At 40.7% G+C, this 26,460-nt stretch overlaps 1 protein-coding gene and 1 non-coding gene across 2 annotated transcripts in view; one reads left to right on the top strand and one right to left on the bottom strand.

Annotated features, from left to right (window-relative positions):
• Trappc8 (trafficking protein particle complex 8) overlaps positions 1 to 26,460 on the top strand; it is an 86,008-nt gene that overhangs the window by 15,330 nt on the left and 44,218 nt on the right. The window contains exons 4-11 of the mRNA XM_008828858.3: positions 2,809 to 2,983; positions 6,045 to 6,198; positions 9,359 to 9,452; positions 12,104 to 12,363; positions 13,564 to 13,679; positions 15,512 to 15,662; positions 17,343 to 17,443; positions 21,768 to 21,873. Of these exons, the coding sequence (XP_008827080.1) occupies positions 2,809 to 2,983; positions 6,045 to 6,198; positions 9,359 to 9,452; positions 12,104 to 12,363; positions 13,564 to 13,679; positions 15,512 to 15,662; positions 17,343 to 17,443; positions 21,768 to 21,873 (1,157 nt within the window). The remainder of the gene's footprint in view (positions 1 to 2,808; positions 2,984 to 6,044; positions 6,199 to 9,358; positions 9,453 to 12,103; positions 12,364 to 13,563; positions 13,680 to 15,511; positions 15,663 to 17,342; positions 17,444 to 21,767; positions 21,874 to 26,460) is intronic.
• Positions 7,746 to 7,882, bottom strand: LOC115069569. Its single transcript, XR_003848821.1, has one exon. It is a non-coding gene; the product is annotated as a small nucleolar RNA SNORA42/SNORA80 family (small nucleolar RNA).

Raw genomic sequence — 26,460 nt, 5'->3', positions numbered from 1 at the left:
TACCTCCTATTCTTATCACACCATCCCCTGAAGAGGTTACCCAAATTGTCAGTAGGTAATCGGGATGCAGACTGCTCTGGCTTCTTCCATTGCTGAACAGAGACAACAGGGTGAGGCAATTGGGGTACCCCTTCAGTGGGTCTATCTAAAAGACTCCCAAATTGCATAACTCTTATTTCTAGGGAGAATAGACATTCCTTGGCTGGTGAATAGATGATATGAAGGAGAAGTAAAGGCAAGAGTAGTTGGAATTATAAGTTCTAGACAGGGAATCAGAAAAAAGTCAGAACAGGGCAAATTTCAAATGTTCGTATCAGAGTCCATTGGGATTTCTTGACAAGAGCTTCCAAAAGCATCCCTTTATTGGGTCCCCCCTCATTTTTCTTTTGCCTTCCAAGGCTGAACTCGAGAGTGATGGATTCAGGATTTGCTTTCAGGTATTTTGATAGCTGTTGGAGTGGTTAGAATCAGTGTCAGTTCCCTCTCAAAGGCTTCTAGATAGGGGGAGAAATAGTGGCTTGTCTTCCTTAGCTACAGGTGGGCACTACAGTATTATTGCAGACCAAGATTTGAAGTCTCACATCTGAGCAGCACTTTCTTTTTTTAGAAAATGAAGGGGCTGTTGGATCCCCTGAAACTGGAGTTACGGACACTTGTTAACTGCCATGTGGGTAGTGGGAGTCGAACCCGGGTCTTCTGCAAGAACAGCCAGTGTTCTCAACCGCTGAGCCATCTCTCCAGCCCAAGCAGCACTTTCTGCTTAGAAACAAAATCATCAATGAGAAATAATTGTCTAAATAATCTTTTATATGGATTTAAGCCTAATGTCTGGGAAGTGTAATCCCTTGAACTGTTAAAGAAATATACTGATGACTTTACTCTGGTTATACTTTCCCTTTGAGTATTTAAGACCATGCAGTTGGCCCAAATGAACCAATTAGTGTTTTACACTTTGGGTCCTTTGAGAATCTGTTCCTTAGGGGTCACATGGGAGGAGCTCCTGGCTCCTTTTATCAGTTCCATCTATGTGAAGATAAGTCAAAGGTCCTGCTTGCCCGTGGCTAGCTTCACTTGGAAGCTTGGATGAGCTGTTTCCTCTTAGTTGACCCTCCTCTTTGTAGACTGGACACTGGTTCAAATCTATCTGGTGGGGTCTCCATGGCCTCCTTGAACAGGAGGACAGGTGACTTACCACAGTTACAGGACATTTTGAGAGATGCTCCATAGTCCCCTGGAACTTAGTCAACCTTAGAGGGCAAGGAGCAAAACCTGTCCTTTAAGTCCCTCTGACCAGATTAGTTTAGACCTCAAAGTATGGCTGTTAAACATCCAATAAGGTTAGTTCCATCAATCTGGTACTTTTACTTATTTTTATTTTGTGTTTATGAGTATATTGCCTGCATGTGTGTAGGTGCAGCCATATCTTGCATTGCCCACGGATGTCAGAGGAGGGTACCAGATCCCCTGGAACTGGAGTTACAGACATTTGTTAGCCCCCATGTGGGTACTGGGAATCAAACCCGGGTCCTCTGCAAGGGGAGACAGTGCTGTTAACTATTGAGCCATCCCTCCAGCCCCTTTAATACATTTTTTCTTTTATTGGTCTTTTTGAGACAGGGTCTCCCTGTAGCCCCAGCTGGCCTGGAACTCACTATGTAGACTAGGCTGGCCTTGAACTCACAGAGATCTGCCTGCCTCTACCTCCCCCAAGTGCTACCATGCCTGGCTTAATACATTTTTATTCACTTTGATGATGGACAATTAGTTTCGTTTTTCATGGTGGTTTGTTTGTCTTTTTTTTTTTTTTTTTTTTTTTTGAGACAGGGTCTCCCCAGTAGCCCCAGCTGGCCTGGAACTCAGTATGTAGACCAGGCTGGCCTCGAACTCACTGAGATCCACCTGCCTCTGCCTCCTGAGTGCTGGGATTAAAGGTGTGCTACCACGCCCGGCCTGGCTTTTAAAAACTTTGTGTGTGTGTGTATGATTTGTGTGTACAGATATACATGTCATGGTGTGTGTGTGTGGAGGTCAGAGGATAACTGTGGCTTTGGATCTCCTTCCACCTTTACTTGGGTTCTAGGGATTGAAGATAGGTTGCCAGGCTTGTGCAACAGATGCTTTGACCAGTGTGCCATTTTGCTGGCCTCAACTCTTTTGGTTTATTGAGACAGAGTCTCCCTGTGTATCTCAGACTGATGTGGAACTCACTGTATGGACCAGGATGGCTTCAAACTCTGTGATCCTCCTGCCTCAGCTTCCCTAGTGCTGGGGTTGCAGGCATGAGCCACCATTCATGGCAGCTTCTTAGTTTCTTAACAAGGTTTCAGAGAAAAGTTAAGAAATAGGATAGCATCTGAAACTGCAGTGAGACAGTGCAGGTGAGTGAGATTCCCTAGTGTTCTTCATTATGATTCCTATGACAAAAAATCTGTAAGGGTTAGGGCTTTCAGTGAAAATCTGTGAAGTCAGGCTTCTTAAACATTAGCTGACAAAATATCTACTTGAGACTGAACTGAGGACATAACATATGCTAGGCAAGCACTTTACCCTGAGCTAATCCCAGCCCTCTTTTTACCTTTTATTTGGGGCCAGGGTATTGCTGAGTTCCCTAGGGTGGCCTTGACTACACGCTGTAGTCAAGACCGAGCCTTGAACTTGTGGTTCTCCTATCTCAGTCTTCCAAATAGCTAAGATCATAGGCCTGTGCTACCAGGCCTGGCTAGAAAATTTCTCCCTAAAGTTTATATTAATAGGTCAGCATTTATCATGGAGTGGTGTGATAATTTCCTTAATAGTGTGGTTTACAAGGCATGTTGGTGTCATCGTCTGGTGAGGCTGAACCTATGGAACAATTTTCCAAGTTGTCACAAGAACAGCATCGAATCCAGCACAACAGTGATTTTTCCTACCCTAAGTGGTTTATCCCAAATACACTTAAATATTACGTGCTTTTACATGATGTAACTGCAGGTGATGAACAGAGGTAAGCATTATTTTTTCAATTTTAATTTTTTTCTTTTTAAAAATTGTATTTTAATTATTCATTGTGTGTGTGCGCACACATGCCATAGTGTATGTGTGGAGGTCGGAGGACAACTTGCAGGAGTTGGTGTTCCTTTTCCACCATGTGGGTCCTAGAACTTGAACTCAGTCAGCTCATTAGGCTTGGTGGCAAGTGCCTTTACCTGCTGAACTGTCTCTTTGGCTCTTAAAATGACTTTTTGAAATACAAACATAAAAATTTATGTTTATTGCTTTGGAATTTGTTTCAAGGTGTGAGTCAGATTAATTTTGTTTCATATTTTTCCTTTTTTTCTTTTGAGACAGGATCTCACTATGCATACCTGCCTGGCCTAGAATTCACTATGTAGATAGACCAGGGTGCTCTCCTGAATGCTGACGTTAAAGGCATACACCAGCTTCCTACTATTGATACCTGAATGCCACTTGTGACATGTAATTTTATAGTAATTTCTTGCTCATGTTCTGAATACAAATAATAACTGATTGATTGATTGTTTGAGATCAAGCCCAGAGTCTAGTGCATTTGTGCATGCTGAGCATACTCTGCCAATTTTTTTTTTCCCCCTCTTTTTGAGACAGGGTATCCTGTAGCCCCTGCTGGCCTGGAACTCACTATGTAGACCAGGCTGGCCTTGAACTCTTAAAGATCTGCCTGCCTCTGCCTCCTGAGTGCTGGGATTAAAGGCGTGTGCCACCACACCCAGCTATATTTTTAATTAAAGAAAAAATTAATTTTATTTTGTGTGTGTATTAGTTACTTTTATGTTACTGTGATAAAACACCATGACCAAGACAACTTACAGAAGAGTTTATTTGGGCTTAAGAATTCATCATGGCAGGGGAGGCTTGGCAGCAGAGATGGCTAGAGTAGAAAGCTGAGTGCTCAACTCTTCAAGCATGCACAGGAACGAGCGAGAGCAGAACTGAAAGTGGGATAAGGCTGTGAATTCTTAAAGCCCACCCCAGCGATTGGCTCCCTCCAGCCAGGCCTTACCTCCTAAAGGTTTTATGACCCTTTCTAAATAGTGGCACCAACTGATCAAATGTTTGAATACTAGAGCCTATGAGGGTCACTTCTCCTTCAGACCACCACACTAGTTATGTGTGCAGCACTTGTGTGGAGGTTAAAGGACAGTTGTGGGAGCTGGTTCTCTCCTTCCACTGTGAGTATAGAGGATACAACTCAGGTTTGTCAGGCTTGGCAGACAGTGCTTTTACTTCCTGACCTTTCACTTGCCTGGATCTTAGGTTTTTTAGCAGTATCATTGACAAAGTGAGCAGAGTTCGGTTTGTTGTACTTCAGTGTGCATATTAATATGCATATTTCTGTATTCATATAAATATTTACAACTCTTTACTGGCTTAGCGTGTAGAGGGAGCCTCAACTGGGGAATTGCCTACATTGGACTGGCCTATGGCCATGTCTGTGGAGCATCTTCTTAATTATTGAGTGGTGTGGGAGGGCCCAGCCCACTGTGCGTGATGCCACCCCTGGGCAGGTGGGCTGATGTTGTGTAAGAAAGCAGGCTGAGCATGGGTCAGGGGAGCAAGCCAGTCAGTAAGCAGCATTCCTCCATGGCCTGGGCTCTAGCTCCTGCCTCCAGGTTCCTGCCCTGAGTTCCTACCTTGGGTTCCCTTGGCAATGAACTTTGACCTGGGAGATGTAAGTTAATAAACCCCTTTCCTCCCTAAGTTGGTCAGAGTGTTTCAAGGCAGTTGAAGGCAAACTAGAACAGTGGGTTAGCCCATTGGGAGCAGAATGCCATTTCTCAGTGTTCTCTTTGCTTCTTAGGTTGTCGTATTTGAATTCATCCGATCTGCCAACAACTAGTATATTTAGTTGTTTTTCATTTCTTTTTTTGTTTGTTTGTTTTAAAACAGTCTCCTATAGTCTAGGCTGCCTCGAACTCACTATGTGAGTTAAAGTAGAGAAAACAGAATTTTCTGTATTTGAGAAATAGCTGAAGGATTCAGCTACTGTAAATTTCACAAGAAGAAATTGTGGGTCCATGTAAGAGGGCAGTATCTGCTTCTGTTCAGCTTGCTTTCACCTTTCCTTACTTTGTTTTTAGTTTTTAGTATTTTTTATCTAGCTTTTGTACGTTTCATATAACAGTCCTTAATCAAATTTGGACCCCCTTCCCCATTCATGCCCCCTGCCACCACCTCATGTAATCTGCTATACATGTTAAGTCCTATCTGGTCAAGCATTTGTACCCAGATGTTCTTCAGTGCAAGTTCATCCCCTAGAGTCTAGTCAGCCTGTCTAGAGATCATAAGGAAGATCTACTCTCTCTCACCCAGCAGTGAGCATTCTCTCAACAGTTCCCAGGCTGTGTCCTATTCTAGGAGGTTTTTGGTGTTAAAGTTTTCTGTTTTAGCACTTTAATTAATGTTTTTCAAAGATATTCCCAAGTAATACTAAGTGAAGACTGGTTCCCATAGTTGTCAGAAGGGCTACTGTGTAGTTAGATGCTGCTCTTTGGAAATTAGAGCCATTGGAGCCATGGAAGGCTCACAGGTAGTCTGTGCTGTGGAGAAACTGTTCTGGGAAATTTTATTTTATGAAACACACTTTGGTAACTTTTAAGGTGATTTCTAGAATTTCATGTAGGATCTAATTTTAATTAGGATCATGATTTTTCATTGTTAATTTCTAAAAATTTTATATCTTAATTTTCTATTTTATGTTTTTTGTTTTTTTTTTTAATTATATAAAAATCTCTTGTTTGGGCTGGTGAGATGTTTAGTGGGTAAAGATTTTTACAGCTAAGCCTGGTGGACCTGAGTTTAGTCTCTAGAACCCACAGATAGTGGAAGGAGAAAACCAACTCTTGAAAGTTGTCCTCTGACCTCCATACATGCAATGTGGCTTGTGGCCCTCCCCCTAAAAGAGAAGTTAAAAAAAATACATACATACATATATATATGAAAAAATTAAGGTCTGTTGTCTAAAGTCTGCTAAATCCTGTCCAAAGTCTTAAGATTACTATAAAGATTTTTCCTTTCTTTTTCTTTAGAGCTGAATCAATTTATGAAGAAATGAAACAGAAATATGGAACTCAGGGTTGCTATTTACTTAAAATTAATTCTCGAACACCAAATCGAGCATCAGATGAACAGATACCAGATCCTTGGAGTCAGTATCTCCAGAAAAATAGTATTCAAACCCAGGTATATGTAAAAACAATGAACCAAACCACAAAAGTTGTTTTTCAGTTTTATGACATGATAATATGATTGTAGATTTTCTTCTTCTTTTTTTTTTTAAACACATGTAGCACAGACTGTCTTTGAACTTGCTGTGTAGTTCAGGCTGGTCTTGAACTCTCAATCCTTCTGCCTCAGCTTCCCAAGTATTGGCATTCTTGGCCTGGGCGCAATACCTAGGTCTAAAAATGTAAAAAAAACTTTAATTTTATGTGTATGAATGTTTGTCTACATGTATATCTATGTGCCACATGTGTGCCTGGTGTCCACGGAGGCCACAGGAGGGCATCGGATCCCCTGGAAGTGGCATGACAGAAGGTTATGAGCTATCATGTGGGTGCTGGGAACTGAACCTGGGTTCTCTGTAAGAACAATGTTCTTTAACTACTGATCCATCTCTCCAGCCCTAGTCTACATGTTTTTAAGTGCTGATTTTGAAACTGAATGCAAGGGGTTTGCAAAGCCAAAATAAGCACAGCCAAGACATAAAACATTGGAGCATTACCTGCAGCAGCTCAGGAGAACACTGGAGTCACTGCCAAGGCAGTGCCCTGCTTGGGAAAGGAAGTGTAGGGATTTTATTCAGGGGCCTAGACATATCTGTATGGGGTGGTTCCAATCCTGCATATGCTCTATTAGGAGTACTTTCCCGAGAATGCTGAGTTTGTCATAATTTTTTTATGTTTTTTTTTTTTTTTCTTTGTTTTACAGTCTTATGATGTAGCTCTGGTGGGCCATGGAATTTGCTGTGTAAAACAGATTGATCTCAGACTCACAAAGATTGACCTTCCTCTGCCTCTGGAGTGCTATGATGAACCCTAATCTAATATATATATTATATATAATATAAACTATAACCTAATTATAACCAAGCCTGACTTAGTCATAGCTTAGAAGAAAAGGATAGACACATTGTTGGGCATGCTCAGCTCAGAGTCACCGAGCACATATGTAAAAGATTAAAGTGATGGACAGAAGTGCCTCTGGACATGTTCTCTTTACACTGTGAAGTTTTAGCAGAAAATAAAGAACAGGGTACATTAAAGATATATATTAACACAGGAGTTTGCTTCTAAAAGTACCTGCCTTGTGTAGTGGCGAGCAGTCTAGTACATGTACTTACTATTATTTTGTGTATTCTGACTACTTCTGATACGTCAGCTGTGAGCTCTTACAGTGGCTCAAAGGCGGATTTTAATGAAGCATGGCACTATTCAGGTTGATGAGAGTGCTAGTTGCTCTTTTTCTTGAAAGATAAGTCCATTGCATACTTGGAACTGACTTAGATTGGATAAACATGTAGAGAATAGGATTTTGACTTGTCCATTTAATTCATTGCAAATGTTCATAGTAACCTAGACTTATATTTTCAACATGCTTGTCTGTGCCCACTTTGTGGAGCTTATACTTTTTAAGTGGATGGCTTTTTCTTCTAACTGTCCTTTGATCTTCCTTTCTTTAGAATTTCTTAAGGAAGTGTTATTTCTCCCTTATTGCATTCTTTTTTTCTTGACTGTGAGACCCACTTCAGTGCCGATAGCCTACAGGCACAGAGGCCAGGGAATGGTTCGGAGTCACAGGTTGCTCTAGCATGGGACACTTATGAGAGGTCCAGGGTGATGGGCCTGCCATAAATCCAAACCCATGCATCATCCTTATTGCATTCTTAATCTAGAGTTCTAAACTAGTGTTAATTATATTTGTTGGCTGAAGTGGATAGGTGTAAAGTTTCATGTTCTTTCAAACATTTGAGTTATACTGTATGTTACTTGGTACAAGTCAAACGCCAAGTTTCTTTGCTTATTCAGATAATGAAGTGTTAACTATTTTGTTGACTATTGTTTTCTCTTTATGTGATGTTTTTAAAAATGTCAGTTGAAGTTTATATAATTATTGATCTAATAGAGATATTATTTAGATTTTATTTTCCTAATTTTTCTGCCATATGGAATTTTTAATCTAGACATAGTGTCTGATATTTTACTCATTTTAATATTGAAATGATAACTGACTTTCTTTAAGATTATGTTGGGGAAAAATCTTTACACGTAAAGAACCAGAGTCAGCTGGTATGAAACAGCGTTTTTTTTTTTTTTTTTTGTAATGGTCTTTCAGGGCCATCCTCCAAACGAAACAGTACTAAAATTTTTGATTTGTTTGGAGTTTATCAGTCTATGATTGTGAAAGGGAGTGTAAATCTGATAGTCCAGTTTGAGAACTTTTTTTTTTTTTGTCTTTTTGAGACAGGGTTTCCTTGTAGCCCTAGCTGGCCTGGGACTTAATATGTAGACCTGGGACTTAATATGTAGACCAGGCTGGCTCAGTTTGAGAACAGAGTCTATAATGTAGAAATCTAGAAGGCCAGGGTTTATTTGAGAACATTAAAGGTTACCACTTAATGTCATTATCCTTAATGTCATGCTTTTATTTGTCTCTTTAAATGACAAGTTCTGTTGATGAACAGCCTGAGAATCAACCAAAATTGTTCTCTGCTTGCGTGCATTGGTCATTTGGAGAGGGGGGCTTATCAGGTTTTAAAATTAAGATAGTGTTCAAAATACAGAAAAATAGTTCTATGTCCTTTTATATTATTCCAGGCTAAATATACCTTGTTTCTTTAAGTCTATGTGGAGGAATGGTTTTCAGTGTCCTTTCCTGACTGTGTTCTGTTGTTACTGAGTTCTGATGGAGAATCTAGTGCCTTTGTAAAAATAAACATTGCTTTGGATATTTTTCTGCATCCTGGGAAGTATATTCAAAACCTACTCCAACCTAGCATTGTATCTATGGCCTGGGAGATTTTTACACTTGTTCTTTTTTTCCTTCTGCCTGCTCTGGTGGTATTCTCCTTGCCATTATTTCTTAAGATTCATAGGCATGTTTAGGTTTCTTTATAAATATCTGTGAGTAGACATGAGATAGAGGTCATTTGAATGCAGAATTGGGTTAGTTCATTGAATATGAACAAGATGCACAGAAATTTAGAAGACTAGAAAAAAGACTATGCTTCAGCAAATAAATGAAGCCAGCATTCAGCAGAGGAGTCATAAGTATTACTGGGTTTGGTGGTATTTTAAACATGATTAATTACAATTGCTAATGCTTTTAAATCTTATTTTGATAGGACTCATATGAAGATGGCCCTTGTACTATGACTTCCAATAAGAATTCTGATAGTAACTTGCTTTCATTGGATGGAATAGATAACGAAGTCAAAGGTCTTGTTATACTTTCTCTAAGTTCTCTTTTCATTGAAAATATACATCATTGTTAAAGCATGCTAGTGTCTATAGATGAAGATGGGAATTCTCTCTTCTTTCCTTTCCCTCCTTCCCTTCCTCCCCTTCCTTTCCCCTCTTCTTTCCTTCCTCCTTCCTTCCCTCCTCGTCCCCTCACCCTGACCCCCATTCTGGTCCTCTTCCTCTCTTTTTCCCTTTTCCCCTCTTATCTCTCTCTCACCCTCCCCCGTCCCCATCCCTATCTCTATCACCTCCCTCCTTTTCCCTCCCACCACCTTCCCTCTTTCCCCCTTTTTTTCCAGTACTAGTGATTGAATTTAGGGCTTTGCAAATGCCAGGCAAGTGCTCCATCCTGAGATACAGCCCCAACCCTCTATCTTTTTTATTATGTTTTTAGATTTATTATTTTTACTACGTGTGTGTGTGTGGGTATGTACACATGAGTTCGGGTGCCTGAGGAGGTCAGAGGTGTGGGATCCCCCTGGAACTGGGGTTATAGGTGGTTGTGAGCTGTCTGATGTGGGTGCTGGGAACTACACTCCCATCCTTGGCAAAAACAGTATGTGCTCTTAAACTGTTGAGCATCTCTCCAGCTCCTTTTTAATTTTAATTTTTATATTTTTGGACTTTTCTGGGTTTTTTTTTTTGTTTTTTTTTTTTAAGACCAGGTCTGACTGTGTAGCCCCAGCTGGCCTGAAACTTGCTCTGTAGACCAGCTGGCCTCAATCTCACAGAGATCTACCTGCCTCTGCCTCTTAAGTCCTGGGATTAAAGCTGTGAGCCACCATGCTTAGCACCCCTTTTTAATTTTTAAGACAAGGCATTGACTTAAGTTGTCAGACTGAGCTTTAATTTGGGATTTACCTGCCTCAGCTTCCTAAGTCTCTGGGATTACAGGTGTCTCTCTTTGTAGCATAGGCTGGTCCTGAACTCAGAATTCTGCCTTTGCTTCCCAACTGCTGGGATGATAGGCATATGCTCCCTACACCTGGCTCAAAGATTAACTTTTCTTCTGATTTTATTCTGCCTTTTGTTTTTACATTAAAGAGTGTGTTATGAGAATACAGGGCTGGAGAGATGGCTCTGTGATTAAGAGCACCAACTGCTTTTGCAGAGGATCAGGATTTGGTTCCCAGTACCCACATGACAGCTAATAGCGATCTGTAACTCCAGTTCTAGGGGATCCAACACCCTCTTCTGGCCTACATGGGCATTGCATGCATGGGTGCTGTTACATGCAGGTAAAACACTCATAGAAATAAATTTTTAAAAATTGAAAAAAATAGACTGTATCTTGAAGGCTGGAGAGATGGCTCAAAGGTTAGAGCATTTGCTGCTCTTCTAAGAGGACCCAGAGTTCAGATCCTGGCAACCATGTCAGGTGGCTCACAACTGCTTGTAACTCCAGCTCCAGGGGCTCCAACACCCTCTTCTGGCTTATGCAGGCACCCATAGTATGGCATACACAAATAAAAAATGGAAAGGGTAATGCCGTGTCCAATCAAAATATTGATATTACATAAAAATAATAATGTTGGGGCTGGAGAGATGGCTCAACGGTTAAGAGCACTGACTGCTCTTCTAAAGGACCTGCATGATGGCTATAAACTGTCCTTAACTCCAGTTCCAGGGAAACATGAAACCCTCTTCTAACCTCTGTGGCATTGCACGACACGGGTGCACTCACATACATGCAGGCAATACACTCATACACATAAAATAAAAATAATTATTTTAAAAAAAAGAATAATGTTACCAGATTTATTTTAGAAAGCAAGGGAATGCAATAATTTTTCTAAATTCAGCTGATTTTTGAGAACTGTATTCTTTACATTATAGTTTTCGTAATGATAGTTCTAAACTTTTTTTGTTTTGTTCAAGTCAGGGTCTTGCTATGTAGCTCAGATTGCTCTGGAACTTACTATTTGCCTTTGCACTCAGGATCCTCCTGTCTTAGCCTTATGAGTGCTGAGTTTGTGGACCTGTGCCACCATGTGCCTGCAACTTGTTACAATCTTTATAGCTTGGTTGGGCTATTTAAAAGTTAATTCATTATATAAGGCAACCCCTTTTCAGGATCCTACCCTGCTGTACTCTCCTCAATAAAATCTTACTTGTTTGCCCTTCTAATAGAAAGGATTTCATTCAGTTATTTAGAAAATAGTTGTGGTGGTGCATACCTTTAATCCCAGCACCCAGCAGGTGGATTTCTGTGAGATAGAGGCCAGCCTGGTCTACGTAGTGAGTTCCTGGCCAACTGGGACTACAGAGAGATTTTACTACCATCCCCCTCCCCCCAGACAAAAACTGTGGTGTTGCTTCCTGATTTATTTGCGTGAATTTTTTTTATTATATTTATTTGTGTGTGTATGTTTGAATTGGTGCCATGTATGGAGGTCAGTGGACAACTTGCAGGGAGTTCATCTAGTCAAACTTACCAGCAGACATTCTTACCTGCTGAGCCATCTTTCTGGCTCAAGCCTTTTAATTTTAAATGGGAAAATGTTAATAACATTGTGACTCCTAAAAGACTCAGGGATAAAGGGTTCATCACCTATTCCTCAGTAGTGTGGTAGGACTGTTAGCCTTTTCTGTTGGGTCCAAGAGTAAAAGTAAGATCTGTTTTGCAGTAGACGGCTTAGCAAATACCTTGAGGGTTCATCCACTTCATTTGGACCAATCCAGTGACCCTTCTAACAACCCTGATGGCTCAGATCATACCAAGTTTGCTTCCTCTGCACCTGGAACAAAGAAAGCAACTGCTGGTGTAACTCATGGAGCTTGTTTAACACTTACTGATCATGACAGAATTCGACAGTTTATCCAGGAGTTTACATTTCGTGGCCTTTTGCCACATATAGAGAAAACAATTCGGCAATTAAATGATCAGGTAAGACTTAAGTTTTTTTATTATTTCCAAATTAAGTAAAGTGTAAATTTTCAAATTCAGTAGAAGAAGTTTAAGACTAGAGTAGTGGTATAATAGTCACTTAAAGGAGGCGAGGTCTTGTGATTGTTTTACACTAAGCTATGAGAGCTGACTGAAGTTGGCATCTGTGGTAAAGCTCTGTTTAATGCTAGAGGAGCCTACTCACTTTCACTAGAAGGTTCTCAGTATATTAGACAGCTCCTCCCCCCCTCCTCGCCCCGGAGCTGAGGACCGAACTCAGGGCCTTGTGCCTCCTAGGCAAGTGCTCTACCACTGAGCAAAATCCCCAACCCCAGACAGCTTTTTTTTGTTTGTTTGTTTGTTTTGTGTGTGTTTTGCCTGCATGTGTAAGTGTACCTCCAGGCAGTGCCCATGGAAACCAGACTATGGTATCTGATCTCCTGGAACTGGAGTTACAGGTGGTTATGAGTTAGCATCTGGGTGCTGAGAACTGGACCTGGGTTGTCTGCAAGAGCAGCCAGGCAGCCAGTGTCCTTAGCTGCTAAGCATCTCTCTGGCCCTATGTTAGATATTTTTTTTGGGGGGGGGATCTTTTTGAGACAGGGTCTCCCTGTAGCCCCAGCTGTCCTGGAACTCACTATGTAGACCAGGCTGGCCTTGAACTCACAGAGACCCGCCTGCCTCTGCCTCCTGAATCCTGGGATTAAAGGCGTGTACCACCACGCCCGACCAGTTTCTTTTTTTTAAACTGTTACTAAAGTGAACATTTACTCAGCCAGGCATGGTGGTGCATGCCTTTAATCCAGGATTTGGAGGCAGAGGCAGGCAGATCTGCAGATCTCTTTAAGTTTGAGGCCAGCCTGGTTTACATAGTGAGTTTCAAGCCAGCTGGGGCTATGTAGTGAGACCAGTAAAAAAAAAAAAAAAAAAAAAAAAAAGCCAAAACCAAACAACAAGAAACATTTACTATTAAAACTTTTTATTTTTTATTTTGAGGCAGGGTCCCAGCTGGCCTAGAACTCACTATGTAAACCAGACTTGATCTTGATCTTACAAAGATCTGCCTGCCCCTGCCTCCTTAGTGCTGGTATTAAAGGTGTGCATTACTGTGCCTGACTGAAATTTTATAAACTTTTTTGTATATAAAAGATTTCAAGCCTTTGTATTTGTCAACATATTTAGTCTTTTCTTTTTCTTTAGCTAATATCAAGAAAAGGTTTAAGTCGATCTCTATTTTCTGCAACTAAAAAATGGTTTAGTGGGAGTAAAGTTCCAGAAAAGAGCATTAGTGAACTGAAGAATACGTCTGGGTTGCTGTGAGTAAAATATTACTATATTTATTTTGCTATGTTTAATTCTCTCCAGTGTTTAGCTACCCCACCACAATTGTCTTTTTACTTATTTTCATATTGGTAAAAACTCGAGATATCTAAGAAAGTGACTAGTTAAATTCCAATTTTAAAAATAACTATATTTTGGGGCTGGAGAGATGGCTCAGCAGTTAGGAGCACTGACTGCTTTTGTGGAGGACCTGAGTTCAATTCCCAGCACCCACATGGCTGGTGGCTATGAACTGTTCATGACTCCAGTTCCAGGGGAATCTGATGCCCTCTTCGATGACCTCCATGGCATTGCATGACAGGGGTGCACTCACATATATGAAGGCAATACACTCATAAAAATACATAAAATAAAAATAATAAAAATATTTTTTAAAACCTTATATTTGGACTTTTAAATTTTATTTTGTGACAATGTCTTATATAATCCTAGCTGGCCCAGAGCATGCTATACAGACCAAACTGGCCCGAAACTCAAGAGAGATCCACCTGTCTCTACCTCCTGAGTGCTGGGTTTGAAGGCATGCACTACCATGCCTAACTGTTACTATTTTTTTCTTTCTCTTTTTAAAAATTTAATTGGTCTGATAAAGATGATCTTTTATTTATATGTTTTTTTTCTTTGAAACAGGGTTTCACTATATAGCCCTGGTTGTAATTGGACTTTTCAATTAATTAATCAGTTTGTTCTTTTGAGACATAGTCTTGCTTTGTAGCCCAGGCTGATTTAGGATTGGGATTACAGGTGTGAACTACTATGCCCAGCCTGACATTTAAAATAAAACTTTAGACATTTTAAAACAAACTTTTGTGCCAAACATCATTGGCTCTTTCCATTGCTCTTGGTTGCCCACCAGAACTAAGCCCCTACTGCTGAACACAGAGAAAACAAGCTGGAACTGACCTGGATAATTCCTCCCTGATGGTTAGGTTTCATGGAGCCAGAAGATCTCTGTAGGCTACTGGGGGGAAAAGTCGTGAGTAGGTGTACCCAGCACTGAATCCTGTATGCTGCAAAACTGAGCTGCGAGGCAGCCTGTGCTCACCAGTGCAGTAGTGGCATGAATGTGATGGGGGTAACCAACTGCTTTTGGATTGGATTTGATACCTGCTCCACAAGAATGAGTTCTTGGTTGGTACTGTAAACCTGGCCAAAAGCTTATGACTGGGATGGTCATAAGCAAAACCCAAAATTCGTAACCCAGTCATTTATTTTGGACTTATTTTTCTAGTTGTAAGAAAATGGAGATGGATTGGGTATTCCTTAATAGACCTTTTTGTCTAAATGAGTTTTAAATTTCTTTAAATATAAATTTTTATTTTTTGGTGGGGGGAGTGTCTTGCTATATTGCCCCAGCTGGCCTTGAGCTTGGAATCCTCCTTTCTTAGGCTCAGAAGTGCTGGGATTATAGGTATGTGCCATAACACCAAGCTGTTCCTCATTCTTCTAAGATAAGGCTATATTCAGGAAATTTTGGCTTTTACGGAATCTTGCTTTAATGGAAAATGAAATGAATCCAAATGTTAGTCACCTCATATTAAGTATTTACTTCATAACTTGATCATGGGAAAAATGCTGGTCTGGTGTTGAGAAGTTCCCAGGATTATAAGTTAAATATACTAAGCAACTTTTTGTCTTCAAATAGTTTTGAAAATTGAGATTCTTCCTTGAAGATAGAATAGTTATAAAACAGGATAAAATTTCCTCTTGTTCTGGGTAGTTGAACAGCTTGCTGCACATTATATATTTGATGGTGTCATGGGCCATACTTTTTAAACTATTTCCTTTCCTTATTTTATATTTGTAGGTATCCACCAGAAGCTCCTGAGCTTCAAATCAGGAAAATGGCTGACTTGTGCTTTTTGGTGCAGCATTATGATTTGGCTTACAGTTGCTATCATACGGCAAAAAAGGATTTTCTTAATGATCAAGCAATGCTTTATGCAGCCGGTGCCTTGGTTGGTATTTATTTGTCATTTATTTATGGTGTTAGGGATCAAACCCAGGACCTCACATGTGGTACTCAAGTGTTCTGTAACTTACTGAGCTACATCCCTAGTCCTTGGCTTCCTTCTAAGAAAATTAAAATTATTAACACTTTGCTTCACGTGGATTTCTCCAGAGAAGTGCCTACCATGCATCCCATTGTTTGGCTTTGGACTCTGGCTAGGCTTTACTTCCTCCTGCGCCTTCTTGGTAATTCCACTGGTTAGAAGCTCCTCTTCACCTCAACCCCACCAGTACTTAGAATTTGGTATTAGATTTGGTATTAGGTTACCATGAGGAACCCTCCAGTCTGCTGTGCTGTGAGTCTTGCTATATTGAAGGTGTTTGTATTGTGGGATATCTGCTAAAATACATTTCATTTATAGTTGTGAATGTAAATGTTATAATAAATACACCTTTATTTTCTGGCACTATACTGTTTTCTTTCACACAGCTGATATCTTTGCTTTAAACAACTTACATGTGGTATTTATCAAATAGATAAAATGGGAAAAATATAGTGTTATACAGCTTGTTGCGTAACAACAGATTGACTATATGATGATGGTTGATCTTATAAAATTATTGCTTTAAGTCTATCACTGGGGCTGGATGTGGTGCTGCATGCCTTTAGTTCTAGCACTTGGGAAGCAGAGGCAGGCGGGTCTCTGTGATTTCAAGGCCAGCTGGGGCTACAGGGAGACCCTGACTCAAAAAGGCACAACCTTCCCAAAGTTTATCACCTAGTGATGCTGTAGTCATTTTTGTTTATATAAGTACACTCTGATGGCTGCACAATAAAATCATCTCACCACGAAGTTTTCAGGACATACTTTTGTTATTAAATGATACTTGACTGTATAATGTCCATCCCCTCCACTCCCTCTTTTTCTTTCCCTTAAGACAGGTTCTCACTATGTAGCCCTGGTTGGCCTGGAACTCTGTATGAGACCAGGCTGGACTTGACCTCTCAGAGATCTGCCTGTCTTTGCCTCCTGAGTGCTAGGATTAAAGTCATATGCCACCACATCCAGCAAAGACCAGAATTTTAAAACAAAAGCATATAAGTATGTTTTAATATGTTCAAAAAATATTTCTAAAATATTTATTTATTTATTTTTATTTATTTGTTTGTTTATTTATTTTTTGGTCTTTTTTGAGACAGGGTCTCCTTGTAGCCCCAGCTGTCCTGGAACTCACTAAGATGTGAGACCACGCTGGCCTTGAACTCACAAAGATCTGCCTGCCTCTGCCTCCCAAGTGCTGGGATTAAAGGCGTGTGCCACCACACCCGGCTAAGATATTTATTTTTATGTGTATGAGTGTATTGCCTGCATGTATGTAAGTGCACCCATGTGCAATGCCTGCAGAGGTGAGAAGAGGGCGTCGAATTCCCCTGGAACTGGAGTTATGGACCGTTGTTAGTCATCACATGGGTGCTGGGAATTGAACTTGGGTCCTCCGTAAGAGCAGCCAGTGCTCTTAACTGCTGAATTATCTCTCCAGCCCCCTTAATATGTTTTTTGAGTCTGCATTAGACTATAATATTTACATGTGTGATATGAGACCTCCAGTATTTCATTCCAGTTTTAAGTTTTTGAGTGTCAAACAGGAACATTTCTTCTTTTGAAACGCTATGCTTCTTGCTGTAGGAAATGGCAGCAGTGTCAGCCTTCCTTCATCCAGGAGCGCCTAGGCCGTATCCTGCTCATTACATGGAGACAGCGATTCAGACCTACAGGGACATCTGCAAGTAGGTGACACTAGCATTTTGTTCATTTTGAGATAAATTTGATATTTATGTTATCAATTATAAATAGTTCTCAAATTTCAGAGACATGTTGAGATGAAAATAGTGTTTTGTGGCCTCTTTTCAGTTCCTACTTAGTTTGGATTTGTGGGTGATGAGTTTGTGTGTAGTGTGCACATTCTGTGCTATACTGAGGGTGTTTATCTTGTGGGACATTCAAGACAAATTAGCCATTTTGAATTTCCTTGTTAATTAGGCAGAAATATGAAGCATCAAGTAATAGACTTGGGGGAAGAGAAAAAGTGAGTGCTATTAGAATCTCATTAACCAGACTATGAACTGCCCATAGCTGTCAGAAGGAGGCTCTTGAGATATTTGATAGGTAGACCTGAGAGCAGGGTGCTTGGGTTTGGAAACTGTGGAAATATTTCTGGAATTGTGACTTATATTACAGAAGGATGCTTTATGTATAGCATTGCTGTTAATGGTCAGTTTATGTGTATGGAAAGTGGTGAGGGACACATTTGAAAAAGGTTTGAGGTGAATTAGCATTAGGAACCTTAACTGTCATCTGAAGCTAGAACTAAAGGTTATGTATAGTAGCAAAGAGAAAATTAATATTTGAGTAGCCATTTGTCATCAGAAAAGTTATTTTTTAGAAAGCTTAGCCAGACTTGTCTTCATGGTGCTGGGAATTGAACCCCAGGCTATGCTCTTTCTAGGCAGCCACTCTACCTTGGAACAACATGCCTAGCCCCTCCTTTTCCTGTTGTAGAAGGGATACAGTGGAAGGCAGAGTGCAGAACTCACAGTGAGTCCAGAGGTGGAAACTATAGTGACAGCAGTGTGCACAGTACAGCTGTATGCACAAGACAGTAGTGTTTACAGTACAGCCGTGTGCACAGTACAGCCTGTGCCTAGTACACTAGTGCTCACAATACAGCAGTGTTCACTGTACACCAGTGTTCACAATACAGCACTGTTCACAGTACAGATGTGTTCACAGTGCAGATGTGTTCACAGTACTCCAGTGTTCATAATACTTTAGTGTGCACAGTATAGCAGTGTTCACAGTACAGCAGTGTTTACAATATACCAGTGTTCACAGTACAACTGTGTTCACAATACAGTAGTGAGTAGTGTTCATAACATACCAGTGTGCATAGCACACTAGTGTTCAGAATACACCAGTGTTCCTAGTACAGCCTTGTTCATAACTGCAAAGTTAGCTGTTACTCTCCAATGTCTGCCTGCCACCACCTGTTTACGTTCTTGTTTAATCTTTGCAGCGAATCTGTGACATGGCAGGTGCCATCATTCCTGTTTTATATATAAGGAAATGGAATGTTAAAATAATTTAATAGGATTAAGGGGATATAATGGTAGAAACAGTATGGAATCCTGTCTCTTATACCTTTGCATGTATTTAGATTAAGTTTTTATGGGTTAGGTATGGTGGTGCATGCCTTTAACACCAGCACTCTGAAGGCAGGTAAGGAGAATCTCTGTGAAATCAAGGCCAGCCTGGTCCATATCAGCTGAGGCTATTGGGAGACCCTGTCTCAACCCCCCCCCCCCAATAAAAAGGCAAAAACCAAAAAGAGTATTTATAATTGGGCTTGGTGACTCACATGTAAAATCCCAGCACTTGAGAGGCTGAGGCAGGATTGCTGCAAGTTGGAGGACAACTGGGGCTATAGAGTGATACCCTGCCTCAAAAAAGTAAAAATAAATGAAAGGAGGATGGAGGTTCCCTAGGCCTCACCCTAACTAAGGAGCTCTTGACTATTGATGGCTGCTAGGGCAAGGAGAATCAATTTTCTTTTGGGGTGCAGCTGCTGGTAGGCTGCCCAAGTACAGGTTGATGGTCCCTATACCATGAGTGTACAGTTAGAACTAATAACTGTTGGCTAGTTTTTCCTTCTTTAATATTTTTATGCATTTCATACAATAGCTCTTAATTAAATTTAGACCCCCCTTCCCTATCTATGCCCCCCCTCACCAGCCCTCCCCAGCATTCTGTCATGTAAAGTCCTATTTGTTCAGGATTTTTTTCTTTTTTTGTCTTTTTGAGACAGTGTCTCCTTGTAGCTACAGCTGGCCTGGAACTTTCGATGTAGACCACGCTGGCTTCAATCTCAATCTCACAGAGATCCACCTGCCTCTGTCTCCCAAGTTCTGGGATTAAAGGTGTGTGCAGCCATGCCTGCATTTATACCCAGATGTCCTTCAGTGCAAGTTCATCCTCTGGAGTCTAGTCAGCCTATCTAGAGATCTTAAAGATCTGCTCTACTTCACCCAGGAGTAATCAGTTGCCAGCGGTTCCCAGGCTAAGGCTGGGGCCTGCCACCCATTTTCTTTGCTCCACCTTGGGCCCTTGGCTGATCGAGTCTTGTGCAGGATGCCTCCATTGCTGCAAGTTCACATGAGCAAACTTCCAGGGGCCTGAAAGCCTGTTCCTATGTTCATGGACCAACTTTGACTCTTATAATCTTTCCACCCTCTCTTGTACAATGATCCTTGAGCTGTGGGTGGGTGAGGTTTAATAATAGGAATCCTATCTTGGGATACACAATCTGAAGTCTCTTAAACTTAGCCAGTTGTAGCCTTCTGTGTGCATCACATTCTGTTGTATAAGGAAGCTTGGCGGTGAGAGTTGAGGGATGCATCAGCATGCTGTCAACCCCCTGTTCCACTATGTTCTGTGAGCCTTAGGTGTAGAGGTTTCATTGTAGATGTATCACCTAGGTTTGGGTATCTCTCAGACATATATTCTCTGTGTGTGTCCAGTTGTGGAACTCTGTAATAGCTTCCACCTGTTGCAGAAAGATGCTTCTTTGATTAGTGGTGGGCAGTTCACTTGTCTGTAAATATAAGGATCCATATGTAGCGTATGGTAAAAAATTTCATATTTGTCTAGAGTTATGATAGAAATAGTGTTTTCTCTAGATGTATGACCTTGCTAGCCATGTATATTTGGCTGTGTGTGCAATGACTCCCATTAATTCACCATGAGCTACTAAAAGGGCTTTAAGTCCAATTAGATAGCTGTTGATTACTCCCTAGATAACAGTGCCAATACTGCACCAATATAGTTTGCGGTGCCAGTCGTGGCTATTAGACTTTAAAGCTGGCTTGGACCATTGGTTGATTTTTCTACCTTAACAGCTTGCATAGTATCCTTAGAACTATAAGAGCTAGTCTTCAGGGAGAAGGCTTCTAAGTAGGTTCCAGCTCCATTGCTCCAAGTCCTATATCCCAAGTATGTCCTGTCCTCAGCATTTCAAACTTGGTAGCTCTTACTCAAATTTAAGTTCCAGAAATAATCAAGGGCTGGCAGTAACCTGTGTTATTTCTGTGGGCTCCTGAAAAGAAGAAAAGAGGATATGAAGTTGGCAGGTGGATATGGTGGGGAGAACTTAAGGGAGTGGGTTGAGAGTATGGGGGTGGTGAATATGATCAAAATATATTGTATGCATGTATGAAATACTTAAAGTATAGTTAAAATATGATTTTTAAAAAATTAAGGAATGCATTTGTAGATTATAATAGCAGATACAGCCTTCAGGATAGAAAACCAGCTTCAAGAAGTTTTGAAGCTTGAATATTCTTTCTTTTTTTTTTTTTTTTGGTCTTTCTGAGACAGGGTCTCCCTGTAGTCCCAGCTGTTCCTGGAACTCACTATGGTTAGGCTTGAACGCACACAGATCGGCCTGCCTCTGCCTCCCAAGTGCTGGGACTAAAAGCATTTGCCACCACACCTGGCTGAATATTCTTTCTCTGAAGTAATTTTCCTTCTCTTCAAGAAGATCAGAATTTGTGACAGGTACATGTGGAGTAAGGGGCTAATAGGGCTGGTGAGATGGCTCATCGAGTAAAGGTGCTTGCTGATGACCTGAGTTCATACTTGGGGTCCACATGGTGGAAGGAGAGAACCAACTCCAGCAAGCTTTCCTTTACCTTCAAACAAATGCTATGATGTATGTGTGTGCATGTGTGGGCACACACACATAATCAAAATATTTTTAAATTGTCAGTTTATAGAAATGAAGACAGATCTTTGTGTGAGAAAACAGTTCGTAGAAAGTTTTTGACAGATCATTTTAGCTTTTTTTTTTCTTTGTTTGGGCCTCTATCTAAGAGGAAAAAGGAAAAGTGACACTTTCTGAGTTAGAACTCAAAGTGGGTGGTCTTAGCAGTGAAGATCAGTAAACAGCTGCCAAGACAGGCTTCCTCAAATCTGTAAGCAGAATCTTCCTGAACATGTGGTAACTGTCAAAGTATTACTGTGATGCTGACTGTCTTTCCTTATCTTGTTTTTGTTTAGGAATATGGTGCTGGCTGAAAGATGTGTATTGCTTAGTGCTGAAATTTTAAAAAGCCAAAGCAAATACTCAGAGGCTGCAGCTCTCCTAATACGGTTGACAAGTGAGGTACTGAAACTATGTAGCGTTTGCTTTCCTTAGTATTGTTTATTAGTTTGTAATGATACTATACAAAACCTAAAATTAGGAAAGGAATTGCCTCTTGGGATTTAACTAGCTAGTTAATTGTTAACTTCATTTTAAGTGAGGTTTTTGTGGTGGGAGGAGCTCAAGACAGGGTTTTTGTAGTCTAGGCTGACCTGGAACTCCCAGAAATTGCTCTGCCTCAGTCTTATAAGTACTGAGATTACAGGCATGAGCCACCACACCCGGCTAGTGTATTTTTTATAAACTGAATTTTTTTTTTATATATTATGTCATTATTATTAACCATGACCATGTATTAGTCATCTTTTGTGACCTCAGTTCTGTCCTGTGATTACCCAAAACATGTGTGTGATTCAATCCTGATTTAAAACCGGTACTTAAAAATAATCACTGGGAAATATTTTAATCTCGGTTTTCACTAGTATGACCATTTAAAGAAAACCATTAAACTTTAAAAAAATCTATAATATGAATTTTTCAAAACCAGAACAGAGGAACCCATTTATAGTTGCTGTTGGAAGTTTCACAGTAGAGATTGAGATGCAGTGTAGTATTCTTTTGTAAATGAATTTAAAGACTTTTTTAAAGAAGAATAATCAAGAAGAAAGGAACAAAATCTAACATCTCTTTGTCTTTTACATGTTAAATTACCCTAGTTTTCATGCCTGAACCACTTCACATTTTATTCTTAATATTTTGGGGGTGATCTTATTCTTAGTCATAGCTTTTCCTTTTTTGTTGTTGTTTTGATAACAGAGTCTCCCTGTAGCCCTGGCTGGCTGTGCAGTCCAGGCTGGCCATGATCTCACAGAGGTTCACTTGCCTCTGCCTCTCCTGTGCTGGGTTTAGAGTTGTGCACCACCATACCCATCCTCATGAATTTTCATTCTTAAATCTGTCCCTAACTATAACCTTTCCTGGAGCCTTTGACTAATGTGACCAGACATCTTAGATTTATCTACTTTGAATGTTTCCAAGGCATCTTAAATTATCATCAAGACATTTTAAAACTTTTTTTGATACTCAGTGACATTGTTATCAGCAGCCAACTCTTGCTTGTTCAGGAAGAGTTTGTGAGGCTTGAGGTACTCCCGCATTCATTCATCCTGTTAGTATCCCCCTACAGAATGGGCTGGGGTGTAATTTTCATCTTCATGGGCTGGAGAAGGGGGCTCAGCCCCTAAGAACAGGTACTGCTCTTGCAGAGGACCCGAGTTTGGTTTCTAGCATCCACACAGTGGCTCATAACTGCTTGTGACTCCAGCTTCAGGGGTTCTGGCACCCATTTCTGAACTAAGCTGGCACCTGCATTCAGGTGCCTCCTACATATAAAAATATAAAAAATATAAACCTCCTATATATAAAAATAATCTTTAATAAGAAAAGCATGCTTTTATTCATATCAAGCATCTCTCACCTCCTATTACTATCTTCTCACCACCTGCTTTCTTCTCACCTCCTCTACTTTCTTGGTTTCTTGGATTTCGACTCTTTTTCTCTTGTTTTACATAATTTACTGGTAGTGTCCTTCAGATAGACTTTACCCTGCTTGCTCTCAGGGTCTCCTTTCTACTTTCTCAAACTGTTATAAAGCCTAGTCATATTATGCTGGAAATTATATTTAAACTGTCAACTAACTGCTTGATGTGAGGGAAATATGTTGCCTTTTATGTGTTTAATTTTTGAGACTATCTTGCTTTGTAGCCTAGGCTAGCCTTGAACTAACTCACTCTACAATCCATGTTAGCCTTGAACTCATAGTCCTCCTACCTCACCCTCCTAAGTGCTGGGATTGCAGAGAGGTGCAAGACTACATCCACATTTTGCCGCTTTTTAATATAAAAGATTTATGTCGTATGTATGCACGTGTGTAGATGCATGTGCTTGGGGAGGCCAGAAGAGGTATTAGATCCTTGGATCTGGAGTTACAGGTGGTTGTGAGTCACTTCATATGGGTATTAGGAACCAAATCCTGGTCCTCTGCAAGAGCAGTTATCCACTGTTAATGGCTGAGTGCTCTCTCTAGCCCAGTCCACCTTTTACCTTTTTACCCATAATACCTAACATTGAGCTTTGCGTATGATTATCTATAACTGTTAAGCTGAACTGTTGATGTCTTTAAAAAGCTTTCTGTGAGATATATTAGCTAGATTCATGTGATGGTTAAAGTGTTTGGTAGCTGATATATGGGATGCTGTTGATCAATAAGCATGAAGAGGTGCCAGCCGGGAGCTTTTGGGTAAAGCTGAATATAGGCCCTTGAGTGTGTTGGCTTTCTCTGTTACAGTAGGTGATCTGATCTTGAGTTTGAATTTGCCACTGCGGTTTTCAACCTGGGAATATCAGTGAATGTGAACAGAGTTTATGACCTAGGAGCTACTGTAGCTCCTTTGTTTCCTTACTTAAACACTTTGTCTTTCTACCCACACATGTGAATAAAACGTCTCTAGAGTGCATTCTTCAGTTAGTGTTAGAACCTTGATAGTTTCTGTTACTCATTCTACTTCTTTTTACTTTCTCAAATCTGAATGATTTGTCATTTATTTCCTTGGGGCATGTGTGGGAAGGGTCTAAGGCATTTTTGTAGAAATTGTGAATTCTCAGTGGCCTGTTAGGCTGCCTGCACCTTTTGTGTGTGTGTGCTCCTCCCCGCCAGTCTTTGAGCTAGAACCCAGGGCCTCACAAATGCTAGGAAAGCACTGTCTTTCTGAACTACATCCTTGGGCCTCTTTCATATACTTCTTTGCAGTAACTTGATTCTTTTAATATCTCTTTTTTAATGATTTATTTTTATTTGTGTTTGTGTTTTGCTTGTCTGCATGTATACCTAGTATGTGTACAGTACCCACAAAAGCCAGAAGAGGGTGACAGAGCCACTATGTGAGTTTTGGGAATGGAACCCAGGTCCTCTGGAAGAACAGCAAGTGCTCTTAACCCTTGAACCACCTCTCCAGCCCCTGTAATAACTTGATTTTTAATTTTTTTATCCCATGATTGTGTGTCTGTGGGTACACATGGCGTGTGTGTGGAGGTTAGAGAACAACTTTGTGAAGTCTCTTTCCACCTTTTGGGGCTGGAACTCAGGTGACTAGGCTTGTGTGGCAGGTGCTTTTATCTGTTGAGCAATCTTACCATACCCTCTTGGCAATACCTTGAAAGTAAAGATCACTAGTCATGATGTGTTAGAAATTTATTAAGTATTGACTAGTAATATATGTTTGTTGTATCTATCTTGCTAACTAGAAACACTATATAATATCTTGAAAGATATACTCCCTGGTCTTAAAGATAGAGAACACGGGCACAAGCTCTTGATGATCACAAATTGTGTTTCCTAGATTTTTACTAATAGCCTTGTAGAAAAAGTGCTTTGACTTTATTTTTATTAGTGCAAATTTATGGACAAGTAGATTCACTTCTTGTTTTATGCTTTGGGATTCTCAGAATGGTAGTGCAAACACAGCTTTGGACAAATAGGTCTATTGGATTTTTTTTTTTTTTGTCTTTTTGAAGCAGGGCCTCCCTGTAGCCCCAGCTGTCCTGGAACTCACTATGTAGACCAGGCTGGCCTTGAACTCACAGAGATCCGCCTGCCTCTGCCTCCCATGTGCTGGGACTATAGGTGTGAGCCACCATGCCTGGCTGGGTTTTTAAAAATTTATTTTAATTTTATGTTTATGAGTGTTTTGCATGTATGTAAATGTACTACATATGTGCAGTGCCCATGGAGATCAGAAGAGGGCATCGATTCTTTGGAACTGGAGTTATGGATGGTGTTAGCCCCCATAAGGGTGATGGGAACCAAACCCATGTCCTCTGCAAGAGCAGCCAGTGCTCTTAACCACTGAGCCCTTTCCAGCCCTGTGTTGTTTTATGCTCTGGGAGTCTCAGAATGGCAGGACCAACCTAGCCTGTTTTAGACCAGAGGGTGGTGTATCTAAACTTGGAGCTTAAGACATCCCTGCTTGTATCTGTTTTTCTGGTGACCTCTTCTTATTCTGGTTTTAACTGTTTAAATATGATACTGGTTTCTAAGGATAGCAGTAGCAGATTCTTAAGTTTCTCTGCTTTGGACGTAGTTGATCAGTGATCGTTTGCAGCTGGGTAGGATCGTTGATGGGTTTTTCTGCTTTGGCAGCTTGCATAGTGCCTTCTCGTACTATGAGAGCTAGTCTCTGGGGAGGAGGATTCCAGGTCATTCAGCTCAATGCTCCAGGTCCTGTGTCCCAGGTATGTCAGGTCTTGTGTATAAAAAAAAAAGAAGATTTGCATGCAGCCTTCTAGTGTAATGTCCACTGAGGCCAGAAGAGGACATCAGATCCCCTGAAACTGCAGCTTCAGATGGTTGTTAGCTGCCATGTGGGTGTTGGGAATGAAACCTTGATCCTCTGCAAGAACAGCCAGTGCTCTCAGCTGCTGAGCCATCTCTCCAGCCCCCACGTTTCCATTTTTTGAGATAGCCTTGTTGCTAGTAGCCTAGGCTGCCATTAAACTCATGATCCTCTTGCCTTACCTCCTGAGTGCCGGGATTACAGGTGTACTGCCATC

This window comes from Nannospalax galili, unplaced genomic scaffold (genome assembly GCF_000622305.1).
Source record: "Nannospalax galili isolate Female #2095 unplaced genomic scaffold, S.galili_v1.0 scaffold252, whole genome shotgun sequence".
Classification (NCBI taxonomy): Eukaryota; Metazoa; Chordata; class Mammalia; order Rodentia; family Spalacidae; genus Nannospalax; species Nannospalax galili.
The sequence above is the reverse complement of the archived record's forward strand: the minus strand, read 5'-3'. Positions and strand labels throughout refer to the sequence as shown.